The 22,758-nt window shown below is 45.2% G+C and overlaps 1 protein-coding gene across 4 annotated transcripts in view; it reads right to left on the bottom strand.

Moving 5' to 3' along the window:
- Positions 1-6,242: 6,242 nt before the first annotated feature.
- RGS6 (regulator of G protein signaling 6) overlaps positions 6,243-22,758 on the bottom strand; it is a 223,789-nt gene continuing 207,273 nt past the window's right edge. For 3 of the 4 annotated variants that reach the window (XR_014501878.1, XR_014501879.1, XM_083398814.1), the window contains one exon: positions 18,820-21,906. Coding sequence is in view for 2 of the 4 variants with exons in the window: in XM_083398814.1 (XP_083254940.1) it covers positions 21,856-21,906 (51 nt within the window). In the remaining 2 variants the exon portion in view is untranslated. Of the gene's footprint in view, positions 21,907-22,758 lie in introns of all 4 variants that reach the window. The other variant, XM_083398815.1, reaches the window with a different exon arrangement.

Raw genomic sequence — 22,758 nt, 5'->3', positions numbered from 1 at the left:
GTTTATAACCCTGAGAACGTAAGAAGAACCTTCCTTGGATTAGATCAAAGGCTTACTTTAGCCAAGCAACCTGTTTCCGACAGTGTCCAACCAAAAGTCTATAGAAAACCCATAAGAGTGTGCTATAAAGTGCTGGGCTAGGGTTCAAATCCCCACTTGGCCATGAAGCTCACTAGGCATCCTCGGACCAGTCACTGCCTCTCTGCCTAATGTACCACACAGGGTTGTGGTGGAGATTTAGAGGGGGGAGAATCATGTATGCCACCTTGAGCTCCTTGGAGGAAAACTTGAATGAATGAATGAATGAATGAGAGGACATGATGACCTAGCACTTTCCTGTTTGTGTTCCCCAGTGACTGGTATTCAGAGGCAATACTGTACAGCCTCTGATCCCAGAGGTAGTACATATAGCCATAACTAGCAGCTTGGTAGCCTGATCTCCAGGAATCTGTCTAACCTCAGGTTAAAGTTGTTTGGACTGGTGACTGTTCACTACATCTTGTGGAAACAAATTCCATAGTTTTAGCTATGTGTTGCATGAAGGACTTCATTTTATATACCCCGAATATTGTGCCACTCATCATCCTTGGATGGTGGTTCTGGCATTCTGAGGGAGGAAGAAAAGCTCTTCCCTCTCCACATTTCCCCCTCCGTGTATAATTTTATGTGTACCATTCCTCTAATTAAAATGGCTCCAAGCATTGTATGTAACCATTCCTCCTCCTCGAGGAGTTGTTCTTGCTCTCCAATTATTTTGGGTGCCCTTTTCTGCTCTGCGCTATCCCCCCCCCCCCAGTTGTGCTGACCAGGTGTTGTCACAGTATAGATTTATATAAAGGCATGATGACAGTGACAGTTTTATTTTCTTTCCCTTTCCTAATAATCTCCACTTTTTTAAAAGAGCTGCCACACACTGGGTCAACATTTTAATTGAGCTATCCACGATGACCTCAAAATCCCTTTCATTATCAGTTGCCACCAGCTTCAAACCCCGTCAGTGCAAATGTGAACTTTATTTTACCACAGTGTACATTACACCACATCAATGGACCACAACATCAGCAAGGCCTGGGGGACAGGGGTTGTTATCTGGGCAACTTAGACCTTCCATACACACTGCCCAGGCTTGTGCCCTGGTGAGGTCACTTTGGCGCTTCACCCCTGGAGGCACACTCCATTGTCTCTCCAGACAAATGGATGCCAACAGCAGGGCTTATTTGAACTTGAAATGTGACTATGTTAGACTTCATTGGCAATATCTATGATAACACTTAAGTCATCACAGTTCTCATGCTTCAACAACACTTACATGAAGTGATGGGCATCACTTAGAGTTAAGTTCAGAGTTGACTCCCTTCTGCTTCCATGGCTGATCTAAAGCATAATGGTTTAGGGCATCTAGAATTTTTACCTGTGTCGTGACCAGAACATGCATTTACTCAACCTGTCACTTCAGATGTCTCCCTGATTTCATTTTCCATCTGAAGATCACCCCCCTGAGCATTTTGGTCAAGAGGGTGATAGTGTGTCTTCAGTTCTAAATTTAGAGGCCCAGTATTACTTTTACTTACACTTGGAAACAACAGTTGAAAAAGGAGCCATCAAAAACTATAGCACTCCAAAATGGCACAGCCTATAATATGCATTATGGAATTAAGGATGTTATTCATAGAAACTCTAGCTGAAAATGTTTTTGGTTTGCTTCTGTACGTGAATGTCAAGTCCAACAATTATTTACGTCTTCTTAATACTTTCAACTTTAAGAATCACATGGTCACCCTCTGGAAAATGGGAGAGGATGTTAAAAAAAAAAAAATCCCTTCAGTGAATAGGAATTCAAGCTAGCATTCTGAAACTTCATTCTGGGATGCCGCCTCTGCTTTCATTTGGAACGGGGCTCAGCTCAGCTTATGGAAATGCATCTTTTACACTTGGAAACACCAGTGCTTGAATTCCAGTAGAGAGAGAGAGGCTGGGCAGGGCTGTTGCCGCTCTGCATCAGGTAATGGCTACTTTGAAGTGGAGGAACTGGCAAGACAGGCAGCGTAATAGCTGTGCCAGGAGCCATTCTGCATGCAGACTTCGGCAGCATTGTTTACCCTTTCCAAGGCTAAGCTCCACTGCTATGGGAGCTTGACTGGCTCAAGCTAGCTGGGAAAGCAAAGCTGTTCAATTCCCTTTTCTGCAGTGACCTTGAGCTACAGAATGGCTGTGCATATGGTGCACAAGCACAGAGCTTGAAACTAATCCAGGAAGGTAGATAGGAGTGTGTGTGTGTGTGTGTGTGTGTGTGTGTGTGTGTGTTGCCTCTCCCGCATCTCCCAGCTGATTCCACAGCTTAGGCCTTAACAGCTGCAGTTGTCTGACAATTAATTCCTTCCCAGCCTCAGCTTCCCTCCCCCTCACTTCACACAGGCCTTTATATACCCAAGTGTGAAGGTGCCTGGCAACACAATTTCCTCCATGGATTTGGGCAACTCATGGCAATTTTCTTCAGAGATATCAGCTCCTCCTCCGGGCTCAGGCACAAGTCACACAAGCTTATAGAGCCGCTCTCTTTCAGAAGATGCTCCCTTCTTGGATTTGTGTTCTTCCACAAGCCTGGCCTTGCATTTCAAATTCATGGGAGTTGAACTGAGCCCCACCCCCCACAACACCAGCAAGTCGCTGAGGTATCCCTCACCGAGGATTCACAGGCTAAACTTTAGGCAATTAGCATGGTTAATGTTCACTGTGTGATAGTACAGCTGTGTGAGTCTCATTAAAATGTTCCTTCGGGACAGCAGATACAGGCGGAGACTAAGGGACCAGTTTTGCATCCTGTAGAGGAGACATACCTGTCTGCTGTGATGGGGCCTGTACCTGTTTAAGCACTCGGAATCTCAAGAGCACAGAAAATATTCAGGTTTTTCACCTGGCTGTAAAGTGTCAGTGTGTCACCAGGGAAAGCTTGTGCTACAAGAGGTGCCTAATGAGTGAGACAAAACTCCTCCTCCTCCTCCTCTTCTTCTTCATTTTATTAAGAGAGTTGGAATATATTATTATGATATTATTATTACCCCACCCATCTGACTTGGTTGCCCTGCCACTCTGTGCGGCTTTCAACATAATATACAAAAAGACAACAACAAAACATCACACATTAAAAGTGTGCTGATATAAGGCTGCCTTCAGGTGTCTATGGAAGGTTGTATAATTATTTATCCCCTTGACATCCGATGGGAGAGTGTTTCACAGGGTGGGTGTGACTACCGAGAAGGCCCTCTGCTTGGTGCCCTGTACTGCCAGAAGGCCCTCAGCGCTGAACGATGGGGGTGGAGACGCTCCTTCAGGTATACTGGGCCGAGGCCATTTAGGGCTTTAAAGGCTTTGATTTGTGCTCAGAAACGTACTGGGAGCCAATGTAGGTCTTTCAGGTCTGGTGTTAGGTCGTCCTGGCAGCTGCTCAGTCACCAGTCTAGCTGCCGCTGCAATTCCATGGATAGAAACCAACTGGACAAGCAGATGAATCTTATTTCAATACAATGGTACCTCGGGTTACAGACACTTCAGGTTACAGACGCTTCAGGTTACAGACTCCGCTAACCCAGAAATAGTACCTCAGGTTAAGAACTTTGCTTCAGGATGAGAACAGAAATCGCACAGCCGTGGCGTGGTGGCAGTGGGAGGCCCCATTAGCTAAAGTAGTTAAGAACAGTTTCAGGTTAAGAACGGACCTCCAGAATGAATTAAGTTCTTAACCCAAGGTACCACAGTACTACCAATGTAATTGTGGCTTTTACTGCACCTGAGGCCAGCAGGATAGTTCTGGGCGTGCAGGACAGGCTGTGCTTACACAGCCAAGGTGCTCACAAGTGGACAGAGTGCAGCTGCTGGTCACAGGTTCTGCTTTGGGCTTTCTCACAGGCACCTGGTTGGCCTCTGTGAAAACAGAATACTGGATGAGATGAGCCACTGGTCTCATCCAACAGGCTCTTTGTTGGATGCTCTTAATGCACAGTTGTAAAGCAGGCAGAAATTCAACAGGTACAATGTTCCCAATATGGAGATACGGGGGGGGGGGGGCGGGTTGTTGTTATGCAGTTGTTAAAGGTGGTAGATAACTCACAGGAAAAGCTGGCTGCCTTATCAGAGCAACAGCACCCTTCCTTGCAGATTCTCTGCCTCACTCCATCCTGGGATCCAAAGAAGGCGACAGGTTGTATAGGAGAAGGGGGAAGACATGTCTAATAATTCAGGTCAGTCCTCAGAGAACGCGATGGTGCTTGTGTGCTGCTGGAACCAGGCATTTCATTCCTTGTTAAATGCTTTCATTATCTCTCACCAGTCATGAGTCAGAGGCCACTGTTAAGAAATGAAGTCGGTCACCTCGGCAGACATGGCTAAGCAGTGGCCTTTGGAGTGTGTGGGGGGGGAGGGGGAAATCTTCACAAGCATCTAAAATCAGGCATCATTTCAAGAGCTTTTGTTGGGGGTGCAAAATTCACAGCCGAGTTTAAAGATGCAACATTTCCAAAACTCAGGATATTTTAAGAGCGAGTGTTGCATTTTCCATTGTTATACCCTCACAAAAATGGGATTTGGGTGCCTCCAGGTGATAATCCTGTGTGGGTTAAAACACAAGAGTTGCAAGCGTGACCATCCCCTTCTTCCACGACGGCATTTCAGACTTAAACAGTGAGTCCAAGTTCCTGGTAAGGAACAAATCTTTTTCCACATGAAGTATGTGTGTGAGAGACAGTTTCATGTCCCATATTGTGGGGGTTTTGTTAGCGCAGCTTCCAAGCAACTCATTAACCACAACACACACTACCCATGCCAGTGTTAGGCCCTTTCTAAGGCCAGACCCTCCAAGTGTCCCTATTTTCCACCCTGGTTTCTGATTTTATCCTGGAATGTCCAGCTTTTCCTTAGGACGTCCCGGTTTTCTTTGGGGAAATGTTGGAGGGTATGGAGTTATACCACCCCAAGCCAAGGAGATAAGTAACTAGATAACCTTTAGAAGACATCTGAAGGCATGTTTAATGATTTTTAAAAATATTTTTATATATGGAAGCTGCCCAGCATGGCTGGGGCAACCCAGTCAGATAGGCGGCATATAAATAATAATAGCTAAGTTGGTTAGACCGTGGTGCTGGTAATGCCAAGGTTGCAGGTTTGATCCCCACACAGGACAGCTGCATAATCCTGAATTGCAAGGGGTTGGACTAGATGATCCTCAGGCACCCTTCTAACTCTATGATTCTTTGATTCTATTATTTTAATGGAACAGGTCATTCCTATTTTCACCGGAGAAATGTTGGAGGGTATGTAAGGCCCAAGATACTCTGGTACAATTCCCCACTTATCCATGAAGCTCACTGGATTACTTATTATTTCTCGGCCTAACTTAACTCACAGAATTGTTGCCGGGGTAAAACGGTTATGGGGAACACACGTACACGACCTCACAAACCATTATGGGGAGGGTAATATGAGTGAGTCATTTTTATTCCCCCACCAGCTGCACAATTGTGTGCACATTTTCATCTGCATCACCCATGGAAAGCTTGATGGACTCAATCGATCCAACACAGGCCCATGAAAACAACTGGGACTCAAAGGGATGTGGGGTGGGGGGCCCCAAGGCAATGGGGCTAGGCAGGTGGGTTCAATACAAAAGGCAATGCCTATGGGTAAAGCTTTGTAGAGCACAGGTTGCTGTCAAAGATGCTTTGCCAGAGAGTTTCTACTCACCAAGCGGTTAATTTTTAAATAAGGAAGCCCTTGAAACAGTCCGTGCTGAGATGTATGAATGTTTCATGTGACTTGTAGCTTTGTTGGTGTAGCTGTTTTTTACTGTGCATCTTTTGTAGACTGTATTGGGAGCCAATTGGGGAGCTTTAAGACATGTTCTGCAGTGTCAAACAAACAAATAAAGGAGAAATCCTGTGTATAATAAGGCACATACTCCTAATGGGAAACCGTCTCCAATTCCAGATGTAGGATTTATCAGTGGCAATGGCAATGGACACAGCCTGTTCCCTAAAGGCGCTCTCTTCTTTTAGGATTTCATGCATGTATCCGTTCTATTGAAGGTTCTGAAGGAAGCCCTTAAGTGCTAAAGCCAGAACAAAACGATATCACTCCTTCAAAGATCTCTGCCATAAAGATGCTGCTCACATCTTTCACTATGATCTGCAATCCTGATGGCAATTGCTTTCGAGGCTTGTAACGGAAGGAAGAACACCAGACTGCCATGATGAAACTTGTGTAGGATTTGATTTATTTCCATCCCCCCCGTAATCTATTGCATTTTTGGTACATATATATATTTATACATATATTATTCATTTCCATAAACTGTTGCTATAGATATCCTATGTACATGCAAGTAAGTAACTGTTTCTATAGAACTGCCTCATCACAAGTTAAACAGCAATACAGGTCTTTGTCTCCAGAAAAATAAAATAAAGGTACAATTTGCCATGAGTAGATTTAGCACCTCAAATATTGCCCATAAGTCATAATAACTTCACCCTTTGGGAAGATACACCTGATCATCTTTCATCACCTAGGTTGTGATGTGCCCACATGGGCTGGTTAAGTGCCAAAAATTTTTTTGGTGCAGAAAAAGAATGACGTGGTGTCCCACCATCGCAATCTGCAACATTTTGGCTGGCGTGCTAATCTGAGGGAGCTCTTTCAGGCTCGTAGCCAAATTATTTTACTTGTAACCGTTGCTGAAACGGAAAATATGATTTTCGAAAAGGAGAGGGGAACAGAAACGCATTAACAGGGTGAGTAAATTCCCATACTGACTCCATACCTGCATTACCAAGGTGCGCAGTGGGTGGCGGCATGGCCTAGTAATCTCCAAATACAAAAAGAGCATCTGCAGCCTCACTCAAGATGATGCTCACTCATGTTCCTTTAAAGGCACCTTCATGTTGGCATGATCATACTGTCAACCACTGCACTGTGAATATTATTTCTCTCAAGCATGTACTGCTTTGCTTCCACTTGTCTGCAGGTCAGGTTTACCCCAGTGGTCTAGTTAGGTGGGACGATCAGTGGTAGATCACAGACTTTGCATGGTGAAAGTTCTGATCTGGTCCCTGGTCCCTCCGATTAAAAGCATCAGGTAGCAAGTAATGGGCAAGACCTCTGCCTGAAACTCCGGAGAGCTACTACTAGTCAGTGTAGTGGACAATGCAGAAAGGTGGGCATCTCCCTGTATTGCTTTCAAATGAGCGTGTGAGGGGATCTCAGTAGGTGTAGCTTGTTCTGCAAGGATGAGGAAAGCTGAACCTAAAAACGTCTGCTTCTTCAAAAAGCACAGGGAACCTGCACCCTCTTAGCATCTTGGCCACCTTCATGGGGTCCCGATCCTGAGAATGCCCTGCATAAGCAAGAGTAACTCAGAAGCCACATGGGGCTTTCCTCATCATAGCTGAGATGCTGTAATGTTACTGTCCCCCAACATCCTGCAACCTTTGAAGGGAAATGCAACATCTCCAAGCTGCAACCTGACAGATGGTGCTAATCTTGGCTGCTGTTTGGACCTGACTTGATCTGACTGTGGATTATCTTTAAATATAGTCTACTCTGAGGACTAAGAGCAGAGTGGCCAAGAAATATGAACAAGTGGCTCTTTTATAAAAGGGTGTTAATGAATGGCAAATATTTCTCTAGGGCTGTTGAGAACTAATGATGTAAAAAAAAGAGAGAGGAATTAACTAGAACAAAAAAGTGAGAACATTTAATATGCACCCTGCCCTCCTTTACTACTGAATGATCGTGTGACCAATTCAAATTATTTGAATGTCACCTTTCCCCCTGGCCATCTCTCTCCCACCTGTGATCATGGCAAATGTCCATCTGGTCTCAGTCCTGAGACGAGAAAGATTATTACCCTTCATGGCTGACAGCTTCCTATTTTCTATCTCCGACTAGCATGTCTAACCTCCAAATGAGCACCATCTGCATCTCCACCTGAACGTCAGTTTTCCTCGCATGGATTCTCACTTTGCTTGCCAACATGTGTTTGCATCCTGGATGGGAGGTGTGAAAGGTGATATGAGCTTGGCACATCTTTTGCATAAGATCCTATTTTTGACTGCTGCTTCTCTTTCTCATCCTGTCCATTTATATGAAGGGACATGGGTGGCGCTGTGGGTTAAACCACAGAGCCTAGGACTTGCCGATCAGAAGGTTGGCGGTTCGGATCCCCATGACGAGGTGAGCTCCCGTTGCTCAGTCCCTGCTCCTGCCAACCCAGCAGTTCAAAAGCACATCAAAGTGCAAGTAGATAAATAGGTACTGCTGTGGCGGGAAGGTAAACGGCATTTCCATGCGCTGCTCTGGTTTACCATGCTGGCCACATGACCCGGAAGCTGTACGCCGGCTCCCTCGGCCAACAAAGCGAGATGAGCACTGCAACCCCAGAGTCGGTCATGACTGGACCTAATGGTCAGGGGTCCCTTTACCTTTACATTTATATGAAGGGATTTGTAAACTATATGATGCCACTCTGCTTAAAGACTCCATATCTACACTAGCCTTCCCTAACCTCACTCCAGATGATTTTGACCTTTAATTTCAGGATCATGGGTTCAAGCCCCACATTAGGCAGAAGGATTCCTCCATGGATGGAGGCTGGAGTAGATGACCCTTGTGGTCCCTTTCCAATGCTACAATTCTATGATTCTATGACTCTAACTCTGATGAACCCCAGCCAGCATGGCCAAAGGTCAGAGAGGATGGGAGTTGTAGTCTAAAATATCTGGAGGGCATGAGGTTGAAGGTTGATCTAGATTGACATTTGCCAGGGACTTTTGGAAACAATCCCTAGAGCCAATGGGAGCTCTGTCACTATCAAGACAATACTTTTTTGTAGACTTTTTCCTCCTTTAAACATAAAACAAATTTTGTACGGCACACAACACATTCTGGAACAGAACCTTTGCGTGTGGACAGGACCATGGCTGTGATAGTAAGCACACTTACTAGGAAACAAGTCCTGTTGAACTCTATGGGACTAACATCTGATTAAACATACTTAGGAGAAGGACAGCTCTTACACTGAGATAAATGAAGTACTGGAACAATTTAGCACGTGGCGTGTGGCATCTGTAAGCTGAAGCCTCCAAAATATCCATGGGTCGCCAAGGTACATTTTACTACGTTACACAATATATCCAGAAATACAATTGTTCTTGTGATCCTAACTGTCCTTGAAAAGTCTCTAGTGAATATCTGGTACTTTGCCACCATGGTCAGATCCTTTGCTACAGCGCACTGGAGAGTTGCTGCACAATGTTTATTCTGGAAAAGAGATTCTTTACCTCACTGCTCTCTGCGTACAATTTCAAGCCCAGCCCAGCATTGCGGTTTGTATCTGCATCAAAATGCAGTGTTAAGCTGTTCCAAGGCACTGTATGGCGGTAAGACATGTTCTAGCAATGGTGTGGAGAGCTACTACATCCCACAAGCGAGCGTGGAGAAGAGGCGTTTTTGAAGTCAGGTGGGAGCAGGGTCTCAGAGCAGTCAGCAGCACAGCAAGCTGAAAGTCACCCCCCCTTCCACGATTCAGCCAATTAGGCAAGCACAGCCCTACCTGATTGAAGGCTCTTTTGGATAGCAAGCAATAATATGTAGTGTAGCTCTTCCTGGGCTGTATCAGATAGGGAAGCCACTTATTTCCACAACCCTCTCCCTGCATATGGAAATTGGCATGCCAGGGAAAAAGAGGTTTAGCCCAGCCTTCTCCTTAAACTGCTTGATTTCCATATAGAAGGAAATTTATATCTGAAGTGTATCATCCAAGAAGGATCAAACTTGTTATCTCTGCACACTTGAATGGGCACCCGGCATTTCACAGCCATTTGTTACTCGGCAGACGCAGCTGATAAGCAGCAGAACAGGGCTAGCTTAGCACCAGCCACCAAATGCATCATGGCTGCTCTAACTACGTGTCTATAAATTTGGGGAACTAATGGTATATAAAGTCACTCACAAATGAGCACACAATTTTGATGTCCAGTTACAACTTTGCTAGGTTGCAAACTGATTCTGCAGTTCCCATGCTATATATCTTTTTGGCCTTCTAAACACTTGGCACATTTTTGGCAGGATGTTTTTGTGGAAGGGCAGGCTTCAGCTAACCAGCTGTGCTTCTTGCTGCTGTAGAACAGATTTCCCCCCACATGCATTATGCTCAAGCATTACTAAGACTAGTTCCTAAATAAATTTAGGAACACGCGAATAGCTTGCAAAAGGCGGGTAGAGAAGTTAAATCTGACTTAAAAGAGGAGGTTTCTTTTTAGTAAAGCAAACGCTTGAAAACAAAGGATGGGGATTCAAAGAAAAAAGGCAAGCCACCACTGTGATTTCAATTGCTTGGAATAAGAGTGCAGCAAAACAAAAGACGCTGGCTATTCTGAGGGTCTGCAAGAGCAGTGCAGCCAGCCATTGGCCTCATTTATCCTCCAGGATGCCATGGAAGTGATGGGAAAGGGAATTTTTCTAATGCAGCCTTTGCCAGCTCTATTTAATACTCAACTGTCTTCCCGGAAGGGGAAATCCATCATGTCAGAAACCATGCAAAGGGAAAGCTCAAATGTCTTTCTTTATATGGTGCTGCTAGACTCCCCCCCCCCCCCCCATTATGTTCTGCTTTCGCCCTGCAGCTTGGCTTGGGATGGCCTAGAAACAAAGGCAGGTGGGGACACCTTAATATAGCAACACAGCTGCATTTCTGGAAACACTTTCCTTGAGGAGAGGGAGAGGCGGGAGCCTTGTCACATGAGCTGCCTGCAGAGCCACCAGGAGTGCTATTAGCCCGCCTCCTTTGACTGGGAGCCAAAAGGCGTGTATTGACAGAGCTTGCTTGGCTCTTAAGGAAGTGGGGAAGGCTTTCAAAGGTGGCTCCCCAGTTGGAGTCCACCCGACAATGCAAAAGTGTGCCCTTGACAATCCTATAGGGGAGAAACTAGAGAATAGGCAGACTGGAATGTCTTAGCCGTAGAACACCAGAAAAATGAAAGGTAACGGCTCACGTAACTGACTTGGCCTCTTTGCATACAAATTTCTATCACCGAAAATATGGGATATCTTGATATTCAGGCCTTCTGAACCTGCAGGGCACACATTCTGCGCCCACACTTAGGAAGCTGCCTTCAATCGAATCAGACTATTGTTCCACCTGGCTCAGTATTGTGTTGACTAACGGACAGCAGCTCTCTGGGATTTCAGAGTTTTCTCCCAGCCCTACCTGAAGACACCAGGTATTGAACTTTGGGTCTTCTGCACTCAGAGCAGATGCACTGCCACTGACCTATGCCTCCCCCCGTTTCCCCCCTACACTGGTGGAAAGGAGAGAAGCCCCCTGATTCAATCTTGCATCTCCAGGTAGGGCTGGGAACACCCCCTGCCTGAAACTCTTTTTAGATAGCTGCTACTAGTCAGTGTAGAGGGTGCTGGAGGAGACGGAGCAATGGTCCAACTCAGTATAAGGCAGTTTTCCCTGTTCGTAATACTGTCCATTTCAAGCAGCTTGTCCCCCAAGTGTAATGGCTGGAACGCTATGAGACACTGCATGAAAAAGAAGGGCTGGGTCAATCTATAGACATAAGCCTCAAGAATTGCCAAACAGCAGGTGTCATGAGAAAACCCATGGTGTAAATACAACGCTCGCACTGTTTAATTTATCAGAAGCTGCTTAAGGAACTCATAATTCACACTTGCAGGGTTACTTGCTCCCCATAATCAATCAGCTGCCTTATCCCAAGGTTGCAACACGCCCTTTGCAACAGCGGACCAGCTGGTTCGATAGATGTGGCCTCTCCACACAGTCCTTTTATGCCACAGCTAGGCTTGTAATCCTAGAGCTAGGGTTTGCAAGAACAACACAAGCCAGCCTACTGTGATATCAGAGGAAACTGAGCTATGGGCATCAAGGGAGCTGCAGTAGGAAGAATTATCCATGACTGAAGAGGAAACCTCAGTGGGTAAGCAGTAGAATGCAAGAACTATCAAGACATTCACTGTCTATCATTAGATATAAAGGAAAAAGTATACAGTACATTGCAATTTCTTGATTAAGGCAACTCATCGCACCTCCTATTTTAGCCGCAAATCCTTTGGTCCTAGTTGGGGGGGGGTGATGTATTTCTCTGGTTTTGTATAGAACCCTGTTTACCATTTGTGAATCACTAATAGATAGCCTTTGAGACTGATGATGGGAGACAGGATGCAGTGGACACCAAGAAGACTCAGTGTCAAAGAAAGGAGTTAAATGCTTAATAGCTAGGTGTAGATTCATCAGGCCCAAAGGAAGGGATCCAGATTGGCTATCGAGACTTCTGCATGCTATCTTCCTGTCTGGCCAAATCAATCATCCTGTTTGACACAACAAGAGCAAACAAAAGGCCTAGCAATTAGATACTTGGTGAGACTGGGGTATGGACTCTAAAGTGTATTCCTCTATGTGTTGTCAAATTGAGTCCATCCATTAACTTAATTCCACGTGACTTTGGGTGGTGAGTGAGCAGTATAGGATCACCAGGCAAAATGACTGCAACACTGACAAGAACCAGAGATATTTAAGATACGTGCCCAACTTTGCTCTAAGCTTCCCGAAGTCATCAGCAGCAAGACAAGTATTTGTGTATTCACAAGTGCAGCCCAGAAATCATTTGCACCACTCACATGAAAGCAAGCAGAAATGGGGTTGAGAGCTGAGGCTTAAGGCTGGGGTTGGCCTTGTCAACACTGAAGCAGTGGGGAGGTGGGGGCTATGACCAAGCAATTGCATGACCACTTCACTACATGCCTAGATCTAGCCTTCCCTAGTCATGCAGATTGCTCAGCTGATGGAGGTCAGCCTTGGAAAACTGTGAAAAAGAAGCTGTGGCCCCCTGTGTCCTCCATGGACATTTTCATCACGTTGAGTAAGGCACACGGGTCTACAGAGGGCAGGGGTAGCCAATGCCGTGCTCTCCAGATGTTGGTGGACTTCAACTTCCATAAAACCCAAAGATTATGGGAGTTGGGAGTCCATCAACATCTGGGAGGCACCATGTTGGCTCTCCCCCCAACGTAGGGTATCTGTTTAACACTGACTGGGAAGTAGTAGGGGAAAGGTTGCTATTGTCCTCCAATGAAAGCGAGGAACACACAACTGGGCTCGGAGCAAGGGAATCATTTAAGTTTCACTCTCCCTTCCACCTAAGTTCTTCTCCGCTCTCTCAGAGCTGCAGCTAATTAGTTACAGATTCTGACTGTGGAATTTCCTACACAGAAACAAAAACCATGCAATCTGGCCTGATCAATAACAAAGGCAGCTTTGCATGTTTGGCTTGAGATGTTCCTTCGTGTTCTACGGTGCTTTCCACCATGTAAGATGATGGGAGAAGTGTTTGCCATGGGTTGCCATGGCTATGAAGGATACTTCCAGCAGCAGAAATGAGTGATGGGGCTCAAAGCATGAAGAGAACCAGACAATTTACCCTGCTCCATTTCCAAAGCAGAGTGCAAGTTAACTGATTTATTAATCAGATGACTTGGTTAAAGAAAAAACCACATTGATCCAAATGTGTTGAATCCACCTAAAAAAAAAGTCTCTGATTAATTGGGCAGTAAATTTACTTTTTTTAAAAAAGGTTTTAGCATACAGTGAACGCACAGGTTGCGAATGTGATCTGCATGGGAGGCACGTTTGCAACCCGCAGCGTTCGCGATCCACAGCACCACGTCTGTGCACGCGCGGCTTGCGATTTGGGGCTTCTGCACATGCGCAAAGCGCAATTTAGTGCTTCTGCGCGTACACGCTCACCGAAACCCGGAAGTAACCTGTTTTGGTACTTCCGGGCTTCGGCGTGTCCGTAACCTGAAAAAACACAACCTGAAGCGTTTGTAACCCGAGGTATGACTGTAGTACTGATTAAAACAACAGATGCCATTTCCAAAAAGACAGCCTTCCTGGCCTCAGAAAGAATAGGGAATGCCTCTTCCAAGATTAAAAGAGCATCTCTATTCAGAGCAAGGTGTGTGTTGCGGGGGAGGGGGCAGGCTATTAAAGAAACTGCCTGTATTCAGTCCACAGAAAGAGGATCCTAAGAGAGACAGCAGGCTCCCTGTTTATAAATGTTTTAAAGGATGTCAGAAAGCAGAAGGGGAATAATTATTCAGGAGGAACATTGTTTGGGATAGGAGCAGAGAAATGTGAGTTTAAGTTACAGGCCTGCAGATTTATGTTCAACATGAGAGGGAAACTGCCAAACCCCGAGAGCATTTCACCAACAGAGCAAGCTGCCCTTTAAGAAAAGGTTAGCGCCAGAATCAGGGTGTCCTACCTTCCTGCTGGCAATGTAACAGACCCAAGGGAGGCCAACACTCTTTTTCCATGGAGGAATGAGGAGAGGAAGATTCTGGAAGCTGACACGTTAGGGAATAGGATGGTCCCCTTGGGACAAGTGTCATAGGCAATCTTGGATGGCACTGGAAACAAAACTGTCAGCCAAGCCATGCTACTCATTGGCTCTCAGAGCCTGTGGTCATTTTAGACTCTGGACCTACTGTTCATGTGGAGGGTATTCTATAGATAAGACACATTTCTTCAATGTGTGATAAACCCACCCTGCTGTATTTAGGGGACCCTCCTTCTCATTCTGGAGCTCTGGATTGCTGCCCCAAAGCCCCTGCCCTGGCCAGTTCCATATGCATGCAATAATGGCTGGGTATTGTTACAAGGGGACTCCAAGGGCTTTGCCCCAAGAACTGCAGTGAGTGGAAAGAAACTCACCACAGACACAGTCGTGGCCGAGGCAGCTGTGCGTGGAGCAGCACAGGAGCTGAAAGTGAAGTGAGTGAATTAGTACTGGGCATTTTCCCATGGACCACATTCCTGGTTAAGCATCGTAGGTAGAGCCAGAGGCACAGAAATGCCCCTGAAAAGCACAATCATACATCTCAGGATACTTCAGTGCCCTAAGTCAGCTATGCATCCTGTATAACCCCCAAGTGGCCTAGGTCTCTCTCTCTCTCTCCATTGGTACTGCTGGAGACCACTGCCTCCAGCAGCTCTTTGACCTGGTATACTGAATGGCACATCCTGTTTTCCCCTAAATAAGAGCCATGTAGATGAGGCATGAGTGACACAGCTACATCACAAAAGGTGGAGGCTTCACCTCTTTCAGAATAGGTGCCACAAGGCAAGGCTACCCAGCAGAGGGAATGGAAGCTTTAAGAAGGGAGTCGAGCAGAGCACGACTGCTGAGCTTGGGTAACTGCGTCTCTGTAAAAGGTGTACGGAAAGCGGACCTTCCAAAATCTTTGACATCTGCAGCATCACTGATCCAGATTGCTGGACGTGTTTGGAGTTATCCAAAGGGTTTCATGGTTGCACTAACCTGCTACTTTCTGGGCGACTGAAACGGAAAGAGATTAGTCTTTTTGCTGCCAGCGGAATAACCGGCAGGAGTTCTGAGGGATGTGCTCGGAATCAAAGAGTGAGGCAAGGATAATGAGATCCTGCCCGGGATTTCAAAAGGCCAAAGGGGTAAATCTGAGTATCTACCATTTTAGCTGCTTGAAGAACTACACAATTCCATAAAAACCCTTGTATTAAATATTTTACTCCCCCACCCGCCTTTTGTAATATTATATGCATTTGTCTAACATCAACAGGATGCTCAAATCATGTTGATAAGAGCTGAGTTACCTCCAGAAGGTAGGTGGAGAGCACAGATGCTCTGCTGTGCAGGATGTGCTATCGCTGCACACATTTGCTCCTCTCTGCAGTCCAAAAGCAGCAGGCACGCCGCCCAGTTGCTTGGGGTGGGAGGCGCAGCTGTGTTTTGGTGCATTCCAGCTGGCCTGAGGCTCTCCTGCCTGAAGTAGCCAGAGGGTAAATTTTGTCTGCAAATTTCTGTGCCCAATTGTTCACTGGCACCATTTCCCTCTGCACTGCTGGACCGGGAGGCTGTCAGCTCCAAGGTTGCTGCTAGGTAGCTCTGGCGCTTCCCGCAAAACTATGGGAGCAGCGTTTGGAGAAGAGCTAGACAACCCTGCGCAGAAAATCACAAAAGAAAAGCAAGCGGGGCAAAAAGCCCTTGAGCAACAATGTGAACAGTAACACTGCCTGTGCTGTAAGGCTGGACCATTTCAGATCACAGGTGGGAGGAGTGCATGGCTGAATGCTCCCCCAAATAGAAAACTAGGATGCCAAGGAGAGGATTAGGCTAGAATGGTCTCCCTGGCGTATTAGCTTACCACAGGCAGAAATACTTTTGATGCAAGGAAACATTCAAATGTACAATCGACCACCTGCAGCCTGAATTGGTGCAGTCCTAGAAGTCCTAAATTATTATTATTTTCTTGCTCTGCATCCTTGAAGAGGACTCTCCAAAGGTTCAATTTAAGCACTTTTTTTAATTTTAAGCAATTTAAGGGGGAGGTATTGTTTTGTTGTTGCTTTAATTATGTATATTGTGTTTTTATGCTGTGAACCGTCCTGAGATCTACAGATGAAGGGCAGTATACAAATTTAATCAATACATAAATAAATAATGAAAACACAAAGTCTAGTAAGCGATACCATTTTATACTGCCTCTTTCATTCTCCAATCAACAGGAAAGGCTAGATCAGACCAACAGGCCCATCTAGAGTAGCACTCTCTCATCTGACTATGACTACAGAGGCGCTCAGGGAAAGTCAAAGAGGAGGGCACAAAACCATTATCCACTTCAGCTTGTTAGCCTCCAACATCTTGTGGCGCCAACAAAGCCATGTAGAGATTGATCATTAAAATTCCTTCCTGCTGAGAAGACAGTAATTAATCAGGGAACAGTGGCTGTATCCTCATTGTGGGGCAACTGGCCACTGGTTCAGTCAGTTGATTTAGGTCCCAGGTGTGATTCTGGTGATCCAGAGGAAGGGGACCTACCTGTGCGTACATAATTTCTCTCCTGAATGAGGGCAGAAATATGGTGCCTGAGCCGAAGAGTTATGAGGCCTCAACAGGATGTATTGCAGGAAGCATCCTGTGCCTAACCCCATTTTCTAGCTAGTTTATAAATACCGTGATTGGTAATTTACAGCTAATATTAGCATTGTTTTCTTCCAGGTTTTTTTTTGGGGGGGGAGGGGCATCTCTCTGGAAAAAACCAAGAGGCCATAGAGGCATAAAAGGATGAGTCTAAGGAAGCTCTACAGCAACTTTTATCAAAATGGTGCCTTCAGAAATTTTGACTACAACTCCCATCAGCCCAAGACACCATAGACATGCTTGTCATGTCTGATTGAAACTGTAGGCTAAAACCTCTGGAGGGTGCTAGGTTGGTTGGTGAAAACTGCCCTATAACCCCAATTGTCCAGTTCCCTGTACGCCCTAAAGGTACATACTGAAAGAAGGAACTGTGAAGTCCCTGGTCAGGTTGTCCACTTTTAAGCAATGACCCGCCTTATTAAAAACGAAAGTTTTGATATGGAAATGGAAACTGACCCATGTTCAACTGAACCTCAAAAACAAAACGTTTCTTCCTTCAGCCTTGCATGCATGAATTGGTTTAAACTCAATCTGACATAAACTCAGTTGAGCACCTGCCCTTGCAACATCCCAAATGACAAGATGGCTAATCACAGAAAACAGGAGCGTTCTGTGATGCTCAAGGTGATCTCAAGGCAAGATGATGAAGCTTTCAGGGCTGAGCATCACATACAGCTTCCATAATAGTGGCTTATTCCACGAAAGGCCATGCTGTTGCATAATGGGATGCATTACTCATGGGCACACAAGGCGACCAGAGCAATCTTGCAAAAGATGAGCCTATAAGCCTCCAACATGGGCAGACATGAAAGGTTCACCTTTTGGCCACTGATATCTATTATTTGATACTTTGATGAATGGAGTTCTGTCCTTCCTTCTTTAACTGGATGGAAGAAAACCTAGATAAGTGTCTTCGGTTAAGACTCTCAATCAAACGGAGACGAATTACACCATCATATAGGGCCCCCTTATGACTTGCCACCACTTTACATATCACAGTATTTCATGATACCTGACAATTAAGGGATATATTAGAAGCTTTCTGTTGTTCTCTAGTTGAGTAACTTATCGCTACAATGATGTAGGACCATCTGCCAATGTGATTTTTGCCATAGCTGGAATTTACCAAATTAATCTTACCAAAGTGCATTTAGCTTTTGCTGAGTTCCTGCAGATGTTATGCCTTTGCGGAACCCAAATCACCTAATATTTTGTGTGAGGGCACATCTAGTGGCCATTCTCTGCACCTGGTGCGACATGGAAGCACATTAGTTTCTCCCTCCGCATTCCACAGCCACTGTTTCAGGGGTTGCACAAAGGATACAGAAGCTTTGATAGACAAAATAAGATGATAAGGCATGTCTCTGAAAACAGCTTTGCGTAGAGCATGGATGGGAATGTGGGGGCAGGATTTGCAAATTTACTGTGGGAATGGTGAAGTTTCTGGCACTCACCAGGCACATAAGAGCCCAGCTGTGATATCCAGTGCAATGTTTTGAAATAATAATATAGCATGAATATGCATGAGAAAGAACGGGAAATGGGGAAAGATCTAAGCTGAGGAAGGACTTGTGTCTAAATATCACTTTGGTTGAGGAGTGGGGAAGACAGATAAAGAGAGGATGTGGTTCAAAATAAATGGTTCAGATTTTTCAAATAGCAAATGTGTCTCATGCTTTGCCTTTTGCTTTAACAGAAATTTCGTTAGAAAACAAACTATTACTAGACATATATCTCTCTACACAGAAGGCAGTCAGACAGTTTGGTCACCAGTGTAGTGAAATCAGGATCAGATCACACTGATCTTTATTTATTGTGCTAGGAATGCTCTCCTACCTTGCGCTGAACCTAATATGCAGAATAAGCACATTTAAATGCCTAAACAACAGGTATTGCATAGCATAAGGCTCTCTTGTCTGAATGTAGGGGGTGCTGCTCAGGTATGGTGTGGGTGTGTGTGTGTGTGTGTGTGTGAGAGAGAGAGAGAGAGAGAGAGAGAGAGAAATATGAATATATGTGTGTTCTGTGTTTATGTGTAGTCTGTGTGTGAGAAAGAGAGAGGGTGGGGAGTTTGAATGGTATTGTCTATGAGGAAGGGAGAGAGATGTACTTTGGTAAAGAGAGGAGAAATGGGAGTGTGAAAAAATCAGTATTGTATGAGCTCTACAATCAGGACCAGCATGAGGTTGCCCCGGGGGTGGTGTGGGGGCAAGTGGCAGCAAGTGCATTATGCCACAACCATGGCAGCCATTTTGAGTTATGCCATGCCCTAACAACAGCAGTTTTGTGACTGGCACCCACAACATTCTCTCAGGATTTGAAATGTGTCCCTGGTCCAAAAAGGTTGACTCCTCTTGTTCTAAGTGGTTCTTCCTTTGTTTCCCCTCAGATTCCATCTTCCTCTCTACCCTTTATTGTCCCACTTGTCGATAAATTTAGATTGTACACTCTGTACACTCCTTGGGGCACTGTTATTTTGCAATGTGCTGTGTACTGGATCCATCTTGTAAACTTGTCCATCTAAGAATCCATCTTGTAAACTTGTCCATCTAAGAACCAGTAGTGCAATGTCTGGCAGAAAATTACCCACATTGCCTTTTTGTACCAAAAGGCGGACAGGAATGTTTTCCCCACCACACTAAGAATTCATGATTAGAGATATATCCATCTACTGCCAAGAAAAGAGCTTAATTTGCATTTAAAGTGGAAAGAAGATTTTTATGAATATAGGTATTATGAAATATTTTTAACACAAAAATATCAACACTACTTAGACTATCCTTCCTCAGCCTTAGGTCCCCAGATGTTATTGAACCAGATGTCTCAGCATTGGCCACACTGCTTGGGGATGATGGGAGTTGGAGTCCAACAACAGACAGAGACCAAGTATTGGAGAAGACTGCTTTAGATCATTATGATGCTAAGCAGGTCCAAATCAGATTGAACTTGTTTTAGTTTACACTTAAAGTAGTACTTTGCCTCCTTTTACTACTTTTTTTTAGCTAGTTCCCCTGTGCTCCCATTTCTCAGAGCACTGAGAACAATTCTGAGAAATCAGCCATATTATTTCCATACCTAGCTATCACACAGTTTCAAGCCATCCTCACTTATTGCCACATTGTGAGAGACGTTCAAATGCCATTACATTGAGCAAAAAGCCATTCACCTCCAAGCCAAAGTGTTGTAGACTGATTTCTCCCTTTCTCTACAAAAGAGACTTATTTGCGACTTAGTTGTCCAGGAATGAATACATAACCCTAACAGGGTCTTTTTCTTCCTACAAGCGCAGGGAGATGTCTCGAATTCTCCCATCAGCTTGGTTTACTCTGTATGACTAAATCGTGAGACAGACAAAATGGGAAGAAGTACGCAGAAAGTGCAACCACACAACAAAGACAAGACTTCTTTCCCAACCCAGTATCACCTCTTCAAATACGGTGCTTTTACAGAATGTGTGCATAAAGCAGGCCAGCACAACTTGTGACACAACAAACTTGAATGCAGCCCACTGGCTGTGTGCAACAGATAGTGAGGGGTTCAGAAAACCATCCATGTTTGCTGCCTTCCTGGAACTGCAAAGCAACAACAGACAGACTGCCAAACACTTGGCAGGCCACCCTATAAGCTTGGGCTACACAAGCTGTGCAGGCCTGGCATAACATTTTGATCATATCGCCCAAGAAGCAGGGCCAACATTTTTTACTTGTGCAAAATGCAAAGCAACTCTACTGAAATCAGATCCCTCACAGGAAGCTTAGAGCCTGGCTTTATGGACCAAATCCTGAGCTGGCAGTCAGTAGCTTTGCCCCTTTCTATGCAGCTGAGGACCCCAAAATATATTTTTGGACGATATTACTGACAGTGAGTAAAGAAGCTAAAAAGCACTTTTAAAACCATTATTTAAAAAGCGGATGATAATATGTCTACTATGTCATCGTGGTAAAACTGAATTCTTCCTCCCATCCTTAGGGAACTTTCAATTATTATTTTACTGGACCCGAATGGTTGTATGAAAGGGGACATGTGGCAGGAGCAGCAAGAGCTCTTTCTGTGGCTAGGGAGTAAAAGTATTTTGGACCATCCTTTCTTCTTGCTCTGATTCCCCTTTGCCTACTTTAATCTGCATTTCCACTCAAGGATGGCAACACCCGTATAGCATACTATTCTCTCAGAAAAAACCTCTTCAGGTTTCGCAAAGTATTCCAGATCTGAGAAGTTACTGTCAAGTCAGCAATAGCCATTATCCATGGCTAGGGAGAATTAACGCCAGGGCTACCAAGATATGCAGAAGATGGATATTTTTGCCTGTACACATGCAGCAGCAGCAGCAAGAGGAGATATGAGTGTGAGAAAGTGCCTGCATTACGAATACGGATCTCAACCAAATTCTTTATCAAGATTTCTCTTAGGGCCCCTACATTAAATGACACCCATAGTCAGTCCCCCCAACCATCTCTGCCTAAGTTGGCATCCTGCATACAGCAAGTTGTGCTCCTCTGAAATCAAGCGAGAAACAGAGAATTATCTTGATTGAACTCAGTGCCATTACAAAGCTGTACAAGTAGAAAAGTGTTGATGTAAACTATGAAAAGAGGAACCTCCGGGTGGGCCAGGCTCTCCCTCGTGGTTTCCTTCGCCTTCCCTGTGCTCCCTTCCGTCTCTTTCTCTTCCCATCTCGTTTGCACTCCCAGCCGTACACACACACACAGACACGCACACACACAGTGACCCATTTGCCCCCAAATGATATTTCCGCCGTGGAGGAGGTTGAGTGAGTGCAGCTGTCCTTCGGAGATGCCAGCGACCGCTTGCTGAGACGATGCTGTCAAGAAGATTGCATCAAGCCTGTGAGGCGCTTGCCTGCCAGCGACTTCCCCTGGAGGAACAAACAAAAGGGAGAGGGAGGGAAGAAAGCCAAGGATGTGAATATATCCCAGTTACTCAGTAAAACAGGCCAGATTGCTCAGTGATTGGGAGGTCAGCACAATGACCAGACAGGAAAGGAAGGAGAAGAAGGGAAGGCAGTGATAGTTCAGCAGCCTCCTTCATCAACCTAGGGCTCACCAGATGTTTTGAACCACAACTCCCATCAGCCCCACCAAGCAAGGCCATGGTGACCTCATGTTTGGGACTACATCTCCCATCGGTTCCAGCCAGAAGGCCATGCTGTAGATCAGGATGGCACCAGATGGGCTGTATGGGGGCCAGGAGGACACCTTTCTTATGCTGTGGCTCTTTCAGGTGATAAAAACCCCAGGTGCCAAACTTGCTGGTTCAGCACACTTCAAATAGTTGCAAGGACTGCTGGAGAGCTGGTCGCTGAGCACATCCCAGCTGGTGGATTAGGCTAGGTAAGTATAGTTAATCCCACCACATCTTTTCCCTGCCAAAGGGTCCTACTTGGCTGCAAAATAAGCCTCCTGTTTAATCCTGGCTTTGTTGTACTGGTGTGGCAAAGAGTCCTGCTATACACTTACAAATACATTAGAACTGTTCTCAGCTTTGCCCAGATGCTCAGGGCAATCTGGTTGTGCCTGTATGTGTGCGAGTGTGTTTTTGCATCGTTAGAAACGGCAAGTGTATAATGTTTTACAAAAATCCAAGGCTATTTTGCTGAGCAGCACCATATTGATCTAATTGGTGGTTGCTTAAGCAACAAGCACAAAGATGTTTATATTTAACCTTTATTGGCGACCGTTAGTCCTTCCCTTGGTTGAGAAGAGATACT

This window comes from Podarcis tiliguerta (genome assembly GCF_965153285.1).
Source record: "Podarcis tiliguerta genome assembly, chromosome: 1".
Classification (NCBI taxonomy): Eukaryota; Metazoa; Chordata; class Lepidosauria; order Squamata; family Lacertidae; genus Podarcis; species Podarcis tiliguerta.
The sequence above is the reverse complement of the archived record's forward strand: the minus strand, read 5'-3'. Positions and strand labels throughout refer to the sequence as shown.